At 38.6% G+C, this 13,002-nt stretch overlaps 2 protein-coding genes across 2 annotated transcripts in view; both read right to left on the reverse strand.

Moving 5' to 3' along the window:
• Positions 1–6,627: 6,627 nt before the first annotated feature.
• tm4sf21a (transmembrane 4 L six family member 21a) lies at positions 6,628–9,092 on the reverse strand. The gene is made up of 5 exons (XM_005922136.3): positions 8,810–9,092; positions 8,530–8,595; positions 7,537–7,676; positions 7,227–7,447; positions 6,628–7,122 (listed from the first exon to the last, which is right to left on the reverse strand). Exons 1-4 carry the CDS (start codon positions 8,984–8,986, stop codon positions 7,255–7,257), a joined length of 576 nt encoding a protein of 191 aa, XP_005922198.1. The 5' UTR covers positions 8,987–9,092; the 3' UTR covers positions 6,628–7,122; positions 7,227–7,254.
• Positions 9,093–11,476: 2,384 nt separating this feature from the next.
• Positions 11,477–13,002, reverse strand: part of LOC102306998 (transmembrane 4 L6 family member 1) — a gene marked incomplete in the record, with an annotated part of 2,501 nt that continues 975 nt past the window's right edge. The window contains 3 exon segments of the mRNA XM_005922257.3: positions 11,477–11,793; positions 11,887–12,073; positions 12,160–12,296. Coding sequence (XP_005922319.2) covers positions 11,785–11,793; positions 11,887–12,073; positions 12,160–12,296 — 333 coding nt within the window.

The raw sequence follows: 13,002 nt of genomic DNA on the forward strand, positions 1-13,002 counted from the left end.
TTGCAGGTTCCACACAGACAGCCGAAGAGCCCGTTGATCATCTGTATGGCACAGAGGATCACCTGCAGGCAGCTTGTGGCCAGCAGAGTGCCGAACAGTCCAAGGTTAAACTGCACAATGTTCTTGGGCTCTGTGCATAAGCTCCACAATTTATCGTTCTTCAGGTAGTTGTTGTCACTGTGCAAGAGAGGAGATTTATAAATGACTAAGAATTAAGAAACATATCAAACGTGTCCTGAGGAAGTCACTCCTGTGCTTTTTTTTACCCTGTGAGTTCTTTAAAAGGCGTTGTCCAGATCAGTACAGTTTTGCAGAGAGGCCCATTCTGCAAACCAAGTGCTGCAACAATTAAACTGTACAGGCCTCCAGCAACACCCACTGCAGCAAATGCAATTGATAAGAACATCTGCAGAGAGAGTAAATGATAAAGGTCAAATGCAATCATGATACAGTTTAAAGACACATTTTTTTCCCATCCTGTTGATAAATAAAACGGGTAGTTGTAGGTGCTCACTAAGCATCTGGTGACATTTTTCTTTCAGTGTTTGCTTTTCCCATAAACTGTAGATTCATCAAGATTAACTACAAGCCAAACTAAACATACTAAAACAGGTCTGTTACTCCCTCCACAGAGTTTGTTTTGCTAGTGTTTATTTCACTCAGTATGTAAACATGATACCTTAAAAGGTTCGAAATGAATTCTGATAAAACCTAGCGTCAGGTCATGTTAGCAATCCATTAAAATTTGGCTTTAAGGTCTTCAAGGTCGACTTGATGTTTTATTGGCGGAAAATTGGGGGAAAGCTTTATAATTTAGAAACCACAATTCTTACAATTGTGCTGTGTATTGTCAGCATATAGAAAATACAGTATAAAGATTTAAAATATTTCATGTTTGACCTCTGACCTCTCCTTCAAGGTCATTATATTGATATAAAGGTCACAGTGATAGTAATCGTATAAATACATAACAAGTTGAATACATGTCCATGTTCGTGAACGGAACAAAACTAGTGATCAAAAACGTTATCAATTAATATTTATTGCTAAAATATTTATTGTAACAAGGCAGATGACAAATGCTTGCACTTTTCACTTGTTTTTAATGTGCAAAGAAAACAAAATGAATATATAGAAAATACAATACTGTTTCCCTTAAATGTAAATATTACCCAGAGAGCAAGCTAACTCAGGTGCTACTGGTTGGTGCTGTGTTAGGTCACCTTTTTATTTTCTGTAGCAGACTCACATTTCACAGTGTAATCGTAGTTTAACTTTAGAAACAACGGTTCATTAACAGGACTACTTTAAGTTTTGATTTTATTCAAATCTATTAATAAAATCTGTTAGTCTATTATAATATTAAAATCTCTCAACTAGTCGCAGAAGATGGCCACTCCTCCCTGAGCCTGGCTCTGCCGGAGGTTTCTTCCTGTTAAAAGGGAGTTTTTCCCTGTTGGGTTTTTCTGTGTGTGTGTTGTTGTAGGGTCTGCCTTACAATATAAAACGCCTTGAGGTGACTGTTGTTGTGATTTGGCTCAGGGGGTTGGGAAGCGCATCTGTAACTGGAAGGTCGCTGGTTCAATCCCTGGACTCTCTGTCCTGGTCGTTGTGTCCTTGGGCAAGACACTTCACCCTACCGCCTGCTGGTGTTGGCCAGAGGGGCCGATGGCACGATATGGCAGCCTTTCTTCTGTCAGTCTGCCCCAGGGCAGCTGTGGCTACAACTGTAGCTTGCCTCCACCAGTGTGTGAATGTGAGAGAGAATGAATAGAGGTATTGTAAAGCGCTGTATAAATCCAGTCCATTATTATGATATAACAATTTAAGTCTAAATTCTCCACACGCGATGTGCGTCAAATATCACATCTCTATAAGTGTTTTAATGTACAATCACTTTCATATTTACATTTTCTGAGAGCTTAAGTGTCTATGACTTTACTCTGCAAATATATTTAAAGAGTGTGTTTATTAACACAAAGTATTATCAAAGAAAAGGCATTATGTATTTTGAAATATGATGTAGTTTCAATCAATATCTTTTATAATAAAAATAAATTTGGTCCAGTGTTCTGATTTTTCCTTTTTGTCTATTTACTCCATTTAACAATCCATTGAGATATTTGTAATACTGTTTTATTTCATTTAGTTAATTTTGAAAAACAAACAAAAAAACACAGGTAACATATCCTGTACCAAACCAGTGAGAACTTGCAGTTTTAATTTGTTTTCACAGTCTTAGCAATGACAAAAATAAAGAACATTTTTAATTTCATGAAGTGAAATTGTATCTTTTCACTTCAGCTATTTTCCATTTAAACAGGTTGTATATGGACAATTACTACTGGGTTTGGTACCAAATGTGTACATATAATAATCTTTAAATGAAATAAACATATTATGTTAAGTAATTATCTGCATATGCATAAGGGAATTCAGGAACACAACTTGTTAAGATTTTCAGCGTTACAAATATAAAATAATAAAATATAATTTATAATAAGTGCTGTTCTTCCCCATCAGGGAAGAACAGCACGATGTTACAGATGATAGATATGACTACTAGTGGGTACAGAGTAATAAGCAATGCAGCGGGAACATTTTCCAGTGCACATGTCTGCAGATGGAAAAAGTTACTAACTTGGTAGCAAAGTTTGAGCTCGGATGCTAATCGCCCTTTATAGAAAGAGGCTCCACTCCAATGTGACTGGGGATTCATACTGGGAAGATAAATTCATAAGTGGGAGGGAGGTTAGGGTGTGGGAGGTGTGGTGACAGGGCAATAGCAAAGGAAAAAAGGTTCTGGGACAGGCTGCGGAAGTGTGTCTGACTCATGCTTGCTCTGTTCGACAGTTGGAGTCGGCATGATAAGATAACCTCAAATTTCTGTTAATTTCTGTTGGTCACCTTAGTGACACATGGTGGTACTAATGATGCCACAACTAACGAGACTCCAAGACTGTTTTAGGATTAAATACAACTGTGTTTCTTGTATGTTGTTGGAATGTAAAACAGCCAAGATTATTAGTGTCAGAGAGAAATTTAAAACCAGTGTAAGACATCCTGGGGATATGCTGTATTGTATGATCAAAGCACAGCTGGACTTTGCTTTGCTGCTGCTATAGCAACACACAAAGTGGAAGAAAGATCAATATGTCACTGGCACAGTCACTTTGTGCTTGGTTAAACACTCATCAAACATTCTGGCGAGCTGAAATTTAAAATGAAAGAGAATAAGAAGAGCGCCTCCTGCCCAAAAAGAATCCTCCAAACAACACATAGAGTGAATCAGGCTACTTAACCCTTGTAAAAGTTGTAATTATAAGCCCAGGAGTTACCTCCCTCACCTGAAGAACAGTAATGTTTGTGTGTCCTAGATTGTATTTTGACTGATTATTCTTTTTAAAAGCAGAAGAGAAGCATCAGAAATACATAAAATCATATTAATGCACAATAGATTGGTATGTGAAGTGATGAAGTCCCCATCTGCAAACAGGATTTCTCCCTGTGTTACTTTTGATGACTTATCATAAAAAAACTAATGAAGACAACGACTACACTGCTTTACAATGTCATCAAACTAGAGATGTGTCTCGGTTTGGATGTTTCTGTCAGTAAATTTCAATTAGTACACCAGGTACACTGCATACCTGCTAAGAAAACTAAGCATTCCCTAGTTTTTTACAGGAATCTGAAAAACTGTTATTTTCCAAATGACTTTATCAGTCTCTCACAATATTATTGTAAAGAGGAGCCACTCTTCTTTAGCTTATTGATGTGTACAGGCATTTATTTATGCACAACTCTTTTTTAAGGCTAATAACTTTTCCAACACCTCAATTCTTTTTCTTTTTTGCTGGCATGCTTGGAATAATAGCCCTGTTGCATGACTCTGTTTCAGCCGGCAGACAGCCTCACGTTTGACTCTAGAATAATTTGGTCTACAGAGGACGACCGTGGCTCAGGGGGTTGGGAAGCGCATCTGTAACCGGAAGGTCGCCAGTTCGATCCCTGGGCTCACTGTCCTGGTCGTTGTGTCCTTGGGCAAGACACTTTATCCTACCGCCTACTGGTAGGGGCCGATGGCATTCCCTGAACCTCGCAACCGTAGCTGCCTCCACCAGTGTGTGAATGTGAGAGTGAATGAATAGTGGCATTGTAAAGCGCTTTGGGTGCCTTGAAAAGCGCTATATAAATCCAATCCATTATTAGTTAATGGCCCACTTGATAATCGCAAGGTGCCAAAGTCCATGTGGCAGCAAAAAAAAAATCATCACCCCTCCTCCACTGTTAGTGACAGTTGGCAGAGGTATTTGTGTGCATACGTTGTGTTTGTCATCCATCCATTTTCTGTCACTTATATGGGTTTTGGTCTCTGGGGCAGCAGTTTCAGCAGAGAAGTCCAGGCGTCCCTCACCACAGCCACCTCCTCTCAACCAGGGGGACACAGATCAGTACAGCATTCTCCTCACTGTAAACGCCGCCCCGATCCATCTGTCATTCTTGTGTTCACTTGTGAACAACACCCTGGGATTCCTAACTCCTCCACTTGGGCCAGTAGCTGGTCCCTGACCCAGAGTGGACACTCCACTCTCTTCTGGCTGAGAACCACGGTCTCGGACTTGGAGGTGCTAATTTTTCTCTAATTCAATTTTCTCTTTGATCATCGGTGAGGGGCCAGGTAATCTCCCATGGGAAACCCTAATAGGGGGAAACTGCCCTGAACAACATCGCTCCTGGGATCACTGGGGGACACAAACCTCTCCTTGATAAGGTGGCGATTCATGGAGGGGAGTTGTGTTTGATTTTCATCCAATGTGGGGCTGTGCATTATGGTTAAACATGTCCACATTACAATTATAAACCACACTGTAACATTCTTTATAGAGAAAATAGACTTTCTCTTTCTTTTGTCCTTTCTCCCTCCTCTCAACCCCAGACAGTCACAGCAGATGGCCGCCCTTCCCTGAACCTGGTTCTGGTGGAAGTTTCTTCCAAAATTTTAATCTGTTCATCTGGATGTAGCGTGTTCAGTGGGAGAAACGTTTCGTCACTCATCCAAGTGACTTCTTCAGTCTCAGCTGACTGCAGGTTTCCCCAATCTTATAAACAGTACATTTGTACAATGACTGAAACTAGCTAACTAAAAGAACAATGGGCTGTGAGATCAGTTCCTTGATCATTAATGTGTAGTTTGTCATGGTTGTTGATCAGTGGTCTTGACAACCATTAGGGGACTGTTGTTATGATTTGGGGCTATATAAATAAAATTGAATTGAAATGAATGCAATTCAAATGTTAGTCTACTTACCCTCCTCGAGAGGAGAATTCTTATGAAAGCGCCCTCTGGTGGTGTTTGAAAATCATAACAATCCACTTCACATGCGCCACTTGTAGGTCATTGCTTAACCTCCTAGGACCTGGCTCCACATATGTGGACATCACATTTTGGGTTATTTAGATCAAAATACTCGATTTTGCTCTACAAGGACCTGATATCCACTTACGAGGACATTATGCTGCTACTGTTCTATCGAAATGTTAAACGAATATCCTCATTTTCCTTAGGAACAAAAAATAGGTAATAAATAAATAAAAATCTGGTAATTCTTTGTTTTTACATTCATCAGGTCCCAATCTATGGAAGCCCGTTTCCGCCACTAAAAAAAAGGATCCATAACTCAAAATTCTGAGTTATTTTCTCGAAATTTCGATTTATTAACTCAAAATTTTGAGAAAAGTAACTCGAAATTTCGAGTTAGCGCTGCCAATCAGTAATCTACGTGAATGACGTCATTTCCTTGTTACCCGGAAGCTGAAGCCCTCAGCTACAAATGCTACTGTTAAGCTACCGGTATTACATCCAGTCGTGAACGCACAGATTGCTGAGTGGTTTTCAGCCTGGCTTCACAAATGATGAAATCCCTGTGTTATTAGCTGAGTCACATGGTGTTACTATCAGCAAACATACTCGCGAAAGCGCCAATTTGTTGGGATCCGTTTTTGAATGGCGGTCCTCTGCGCCATATGCTTCCGGGTAACAAGAAAGCGACCTCATTCACGTATATTTTTGATTGGCAGAGCTAACTCGAAATTTTGAGAAAAGTAACTCGAAATTTTGAGAAAAGTAACTCGAAATTTCGAGTTATATTTCTCGACATTTCGAGAAAATAACTCGAAATTTCGAGTTATATTTCTCGACATTTCGAGAAAATAACTCGAAATTTCGAGTTATGGATACTAGCTTTTTTGTTTTTATTTAGTGGCGGAAACGGGCTTCCATACCAATCAGTCCAAATATCAAAGAGAAATTAAAAATGCATGCCGTGGAAGAGTTCGGGTCTTAGGAGGTTAAAGACTATGTAAAAATAGTAAAGTGGCATATGCTATTTAATTTTAACTTACATAAAACCTGGTGTAGCAACTAAAACAATATTTTCATTATGGAATCATTGGCAGCTATGTGTCCACTCTCTGCTGTGATTCTCCAGTCCCCAACATGAATCATTTTCAATTCTTGTGTAACCTTTTTATTTATTTATTCATGTACGTCAGTGAAACCAAAACTGCCTGATTATGTGTCATTTTATCTAGGACTGGCTAACAATTTGAGATAACACTGAAATATTTGTATATCAAGGCTGGGATTTATTATAATAGTAAAAAGGCATTTGTCATGTATTTTATTTTGCTCTGAAGGTTATTACATTAATTATAGTAAGATATTAGTAATATAGTACACTACTAATGTAATATTAGTAATAGCCACTAAAACCTATCAATGGTGTAAAACACAATTATTCAAAAGATATACTTTTTAGATTTTTAAAAAAAAAACATAGTAAAACTTTAGCTGCAATGTTTCAAGCCAGATTATATAAAACTGGCCATCTAATTAGCATAACTCATTTCTAATGTCGTGGATTTATTATTACTAAAAAAAGATTGCACAATAGTAAATTAAAATTTTCTGCAATATGTGAAGCATGAAATACAAAAAAGTTCTTCTTTTTTTTTAAATAGTAAAAAATCAAAGAGAATGTTTTATGCAGATATAGACAAGAGGTTTATCCTCATTCATCCAGCAGGGGGCGCCCATCAATTGTCAGGAACTCTCAGTGTCTGTAGATTAAGGAATGAATAAATAATAAGTATACAGATAAGAGAAGTTAAGTCTCTCTATATAAATCTGAGAAGCAAATCATTTGAGATGTAATTATTTTTACCTATTATTCTTTTAAGGCGAACTCGGTTTCAAAGCACTTCTTTGTTGCAGGTTCCACACAGACAGCCGAAGAGCCCGTTGATCATCTGTATGGCACAGAGGATCACCTGCAGGCAGCTTGTGGCCAGCAGAGTGCCGAACAGTCCAAGGTTAAACTGCACAATGTTCTTGGGCTCTGTGCATAAGCTCCACAATTTATCGTTCTTCAGGTAGTTGTTGTCACTGTGCAAGAGAGGAGATTTATAAATGACTAAGAATTAAGAAACATATCAAACGTGTCCTGAGGAAGTCACTCCTGTGCTTTTTTTTACCCTGTGAGTTCTTTAAAAGGCGTTGTCCAGATCAGTACAGTTTTGCAGAGAGGCCCATTCTGCAAACCAAGTGCTGCAACAATTAAACTGTACAGGCCTCCAGCAACACCCACTGCAGCAAATGCAATTGATAAGAACATCTGCAGAGAGAGTAAATGATAAAGGTCAAATGCAATCATGATACAGTTTAAAGACACAACTCCCCCCCTGTTGATAAATGAAACATTTAGGGAGGGACAAGCACTCTGTTTAGTTTTCCCATAGACTACAGATCACCTTAAAATTAAGTACAGGCTAAACCAAACATAACAAAAACAGGTTTGCTGGTACTGTGTTAAGTCACTTTTTCTATTTCTGTTGCAGGCTTAATTTTTACAATGTAATCATAGCTTAACTCTATCAACAAAAAGGCCTTCACTGGATTGCTGTACGTTTGAAGTTTTGTTTTTTATTAAAATGCATTTCTGTACCACTAAGTCCAAAAACATTTCAGTGAGCCTTTTCCTGTGTCTTCAACCTTTAAACATTCTCTCGAGATCAAGAAAGGAGACTCTGCAAACAACATGATGTCTAATTAAATTAGGATGACATCTAAGTAAATTAGGAACCTAAAAAGACATGCTGTTGTGGCTTGCAAATTGCAGCAAATTTGGCTTCTTTTTTTTGGCTTCACTTGAATTTAGCATCAGTACAAAAGTGGAGAAAATAAAGATTGAACTATACAAGGAATTTTTATAAAATAATCATCACTTTGGGCCAGTTTGTATGACACACATTGGAGTGACCTTGTGGCATATACTTTAACATTTCAGGTCAATAGCTATTTGTATTTCCACTGATCTTACTGATGTTATTTTTAACTATTTACTGACAATTTGCAGAGTTCAAATCTCCTTTCAGTGAAGATTGCATATGATGCATTAATCATTAAACTTAATCAAGCCTCCCTAATCGACCACTTGCAACATCTTACTGTACTCATGTCTGACTCACCCCACAGCGATTTCCACAGCAACCCTGTTTACCAGTTAAATGAATGTACAATGCTGGTAGCAACACCTGTAGAAGGACAAAGGAGGTGATAGGACATAATATTCAGTCGGATATTAGTGGAATATTTAAAAGACTCTGTAAACATGCAAACATGAGCCTTCATTCGTGTTTTGACAAGCAGTGCGCACCAAGTGCATTCTGACTTTTCAACCTTGCAAATATACAGAATAAAAATGTTTAATTTCTGCAACAGACTGAAAAATAAAAAAAGACCACTCACCATTACACCCCCTCCAATGAGTCCCCCCATGTATTTCACCTCCTCGGTAATATGTCCGTCTTTGGCATAAGTGACGTCCCCATCAGGGAAGAACAGCACGATGTTACAGATGATAGATATGACTGCTAGTGGGTACAGAGCAACAGCAATAAAACGGGAACATTTTCCAGTGCACATGTCTGCAGATGGAGAAAGTTACTAACTTGGTAGCAAAGTTTGAGCTCAGATGATTCTTGCTTGTCGAAAGAGGCTCCACTTAAATGTGACTGGGGAAGAAAAAGCAGCCAGTGGGAGGGAGGTTAGGATGTGGGAGGTGTAGTGAAAACCAGTGACAGAAAAGATATGGGATAGGCTGCGGAAGGATGTGTGACTCACCCTGTGGAATTATAGAGACACAAGCCTTGTGTTGTTCACTCGCTGGCATGATTAGATAACGACGTTGTTTGGTCAACTTTATAACTACACACTGGTCCCCTTATTGACACATGTTGGTGCCGAGCATGTCACTGCTGAGAAATAAGCTGCATGATCAGAGTTCCAAAATGCTTTTTGGGATTAAATACAAGCAAGTTTCTTGTACATTGCTTGAATGCACAACTAGATTAGTGTGAGACACGTTTATATGTCAGAACCCAGCTCAGAGTATGTGACAAGAAATATGGAGCCCACACATAGACTTAGGCTAACGATACCAAAAATGGCTTATCCTCCCAGGACCTGGTGTGTGCACATCACATTTTGGGTTATTTAGACCAAAATACTCAATTTTGCTCTACATGGCCTGAGATCCACTTATGAGGACGTTATACTGCTACTATTCTATTGAAATTTTAAATGAATATCCTCATATGTGGCTCTCATTTTTCTTAGAAACAAAAATCAGGTAAAAAAAAAAAAAAAAGAGTGAGAATGTGCCAAAATAAATAAATAAATAAATGTCAGTCAGTGAGCATCCATAAAGAAGAGAGGAGCAGAAAAAGAGATATTCTGGCAGGGCTTTTTACAGTGTACCTGAGTCTGAACTGCTCAGGTGTTCTGCTTCTAAGTTTGGGACAGCTCTAACCACCAGTTACATGAAAAAGATAGACGCAGGGCAAATGGGGCTCGTCTGCAGAGTAATCTTGACCTTGTAAGATTTTGAAGTAAGTTACGTAAACGCTTGTTTGTATCACTTCGTAAGGTTTCACTTAGTGCTCTGCATCTTCCACTTGCATAGAAAAATTTGGCTAGTTGTCTCTTTGGACTTGCCTTTGGAGGAAGTCTGTGATTTCATTAGTCTCAGGTTTGGTCATTTGTGATGAGATCCTATTCTTTGAACTATATTTGCTTAGTAATGGTTTTTAGAGATGGCTTAATATTCTCAGAGTGTTGAATATGACTAGACCACTTGTCTGTGTTTCTCTGCTATGAGTGGTGTTTTTTTCTTTTATTCTTCTGTCCATTGTAAGTTGTTTTTATTGTCTTTATTATTAACAGAAAAAACCCACCACTGAATAAAGCCAGGCTGTTGTGTGGCCTTGTGGATGATATCCATGTTGGGGTTCACTGGGGTTCAGTCTGCTTTACCTATCCATGGCATAGAGGTGATTTGGGGAAATGATTTGGCTGGAAATCGGGTCTTGGCTGAAAATTGGTTACCCATTAAGTCTGCTATTCTGAATGACAGATGGGTGTAGAAGTCTGTCAGAGAATACAGGGTTAAGCCCTAATGACTTTTATGATCTTCAGACAAAAGGTATGAGGACCTTTAGCAGTGGGATAAGTGGTTATCAGATGACTCACCTGTGAAATTGATAGACCGTGTTAATGGTTTGCGGCAGACTCTATAGGGCAGGTCAGTTGACAAAACAGAACCTAAAAAAGCCGCAGGTCAAGATGAAACATTTGTGTGACCAGAACTCTGAGAAGTCTCAAGTGGGTGAAAGGGTGACCAGGACACCAACCCCTGGATCTGATGAAATTTGCAGGGTCGTCATTTTAAACTAAATTTGGTGGATCATATGCTAAAGTGCGGCAAGCGTCAGAATAGAATTGTCTGATTGCTACTCAAGACCAACTTTACGAATTGTTAAACGTGTCGAAACCATATAATGTCTTCGCTTTATCTCTGTGTATGTCAAGCTCTGTAGATTCTCCTTCCTCAGCAATGGATTCAGCTTTGATTGCTAACAGTGTGACGGTGCATTCAGACAGGTCTTTTTATTTTCTTTATTGTACTTTTTTATTTATATAAGAGCCCCCAAAGTCTATGTGTGATCTATCTTTTCTTGTCAATTACACATATTCAAGCAAATCGAAGGCATATGTATTAGTATATATCAGTACATTAGTATATCATCTAGGCACTGTACTGACAACGAGAGAGAGAGAAACTCATGCTGAACAAAACATGTTTGGTGTCTGGGCAACACTTAGGGTGAGGCAAGATTACTCAGCTGCCATAAAGGTTATCATGAGATCTGAAGTTCCCTTCCTCACCTTCCTCACACACAGCAATGTTTTGAGTGCTGTGGATTGTATTTTGATTGATTATTCTTTTTAGAAAAACCGTGAAGTTTGTTAATGCATCTGGACTATGAAATCGCATTTATACAGAATAGATAGACAGAATAAAGTTTGTGTGGAGTGAAACAAAGAGGTGCACTCTCACTGCAGTTGTATTAGTATATTTTTTTAGTGACTGTAATGACAAAACACAAGACAAATGTGTAGCTGTGGACCAGAAGCATTTATTTTCAAGCACTTTATTAATATCTGACTCTATGATTAGCGTGAATTATTTGAAATACTGTACTCGTTTCACAGCGGACGCTAATGTGTATATGTAACAGCAGCCTCAAGCATATTAAAATACCCCAACAATACTTTTAGAGCAAGCATACACTACAGATGTACTGAAGGCAGGAACACTTCTTTTAGACTCCTCTTCAGATGTGGCGTAAATGCAAACAGTCAAAAGCCTCCTGATCAGAAACCTATGCATGCTGTAATTTGAAAGAACAAACATCAATAAAACGAGGGAGCCGCTGGTGAGTGTAACTTATGTGAAACATCAATGTGTGGTCTTTTTACCTCACCTCTTTTTTGTCACAGGTTCCAAACAGAGTGCCGGCAAGGCCATTGATTATCTGCATGGCACAGAGCAACCCCTGCAGGCAGCTGGCTATGAGCAGAGTCATAAACAGCGCAGTATTGAACAGCACCACATTCTTTGGCTCACTGCACTTCGCCCACGACTTATAGTCAGTCAGGTAGGTCATATTGCTGCGTGAAGAAAAGAGGTTTATGAGCAACCAGAACTTATTGAGGATTTTAACAAGTGTCTTTGGAAAACTGCTTCTGCTTGTCACCTGCTTTGGAAAGGTCTCTGCCAATCACCGGTTTCAGATTTGCAGAGGGGGCCATTTGTTAAGCCAAGAAATGCTGCAATGAAGCTGTAAACGGCACCCGCCGCACCCAGTGCAGCAAACAGAATAGATAGGAACATCTGCCAGAGTTAAATGACAATGACAGGTCATAAAAACATTTCTATTGCAGATTAAGATATTTGGTATTAACAGTGAATTCTGAGCAGCTTTTAATATTTCACCTCTGTTCTTCTAAGATTTGTGTGAAACTATTATTTATAAGTTTAAGAAAGAAAAGCTAAATAACTGTCCAATGTCCTTTCTAGCTCCTATCCTATCACGAACTACAGACTGACGTCCCAACATACCTCTATTATTAAAACAAGATAATAGTTTCTAGTCAAGATTCACAGTTGTGCATGCATGTGCATGTCATAATGGTGTTTTGTTTTGCTTAACTGTCATTGCATTGTTCTATTCTCGATGCAAATCTTTCGTTAAGCTTATTGTTTAATTTGGCAAATTGTTTGGCAAAAAAGAAGAAGAAATGAATTGAGTTAGTATTTGTGGTAATTTGCTGTCTTATCTCACATGGACTTAAATATTGCGTAATAATGATACAACACCAAACATATTTCTTCTTTTTGGAAGTGTCTCTCCGCTTGGTCGCACACCCGTAAACACTTACGTGTGAACTGAATATATCTGCTTTAATGTCCTTGCTCATACTGCCATCCTACCAGTATATCTTATAGCAAAGCAGTCGCACCACATGATGCTATCACCTCCAGATAATTTTGAATTCCAAGTATCCAAGTGTTACAATCCAAGTAGTACAATCATTTT

Source organism: Haplochromis burtoni, unplaced genomic scaffold, assembly GCF_018398535.1.
Source record: "Haplochromis burtoni strain Fernald_Lab_line unplaced genomic scaffold, NCSU_Asbu1 Contig_56, whole genome shotgun sequence".
NCBI classification, from domain to species: domain Eukaryota; kingdom Metazoa; phylum Chordata; class Actinopteri; order Cichliformes; family Cichlidae; genus Haplochromis; species Haplochromis burtoni.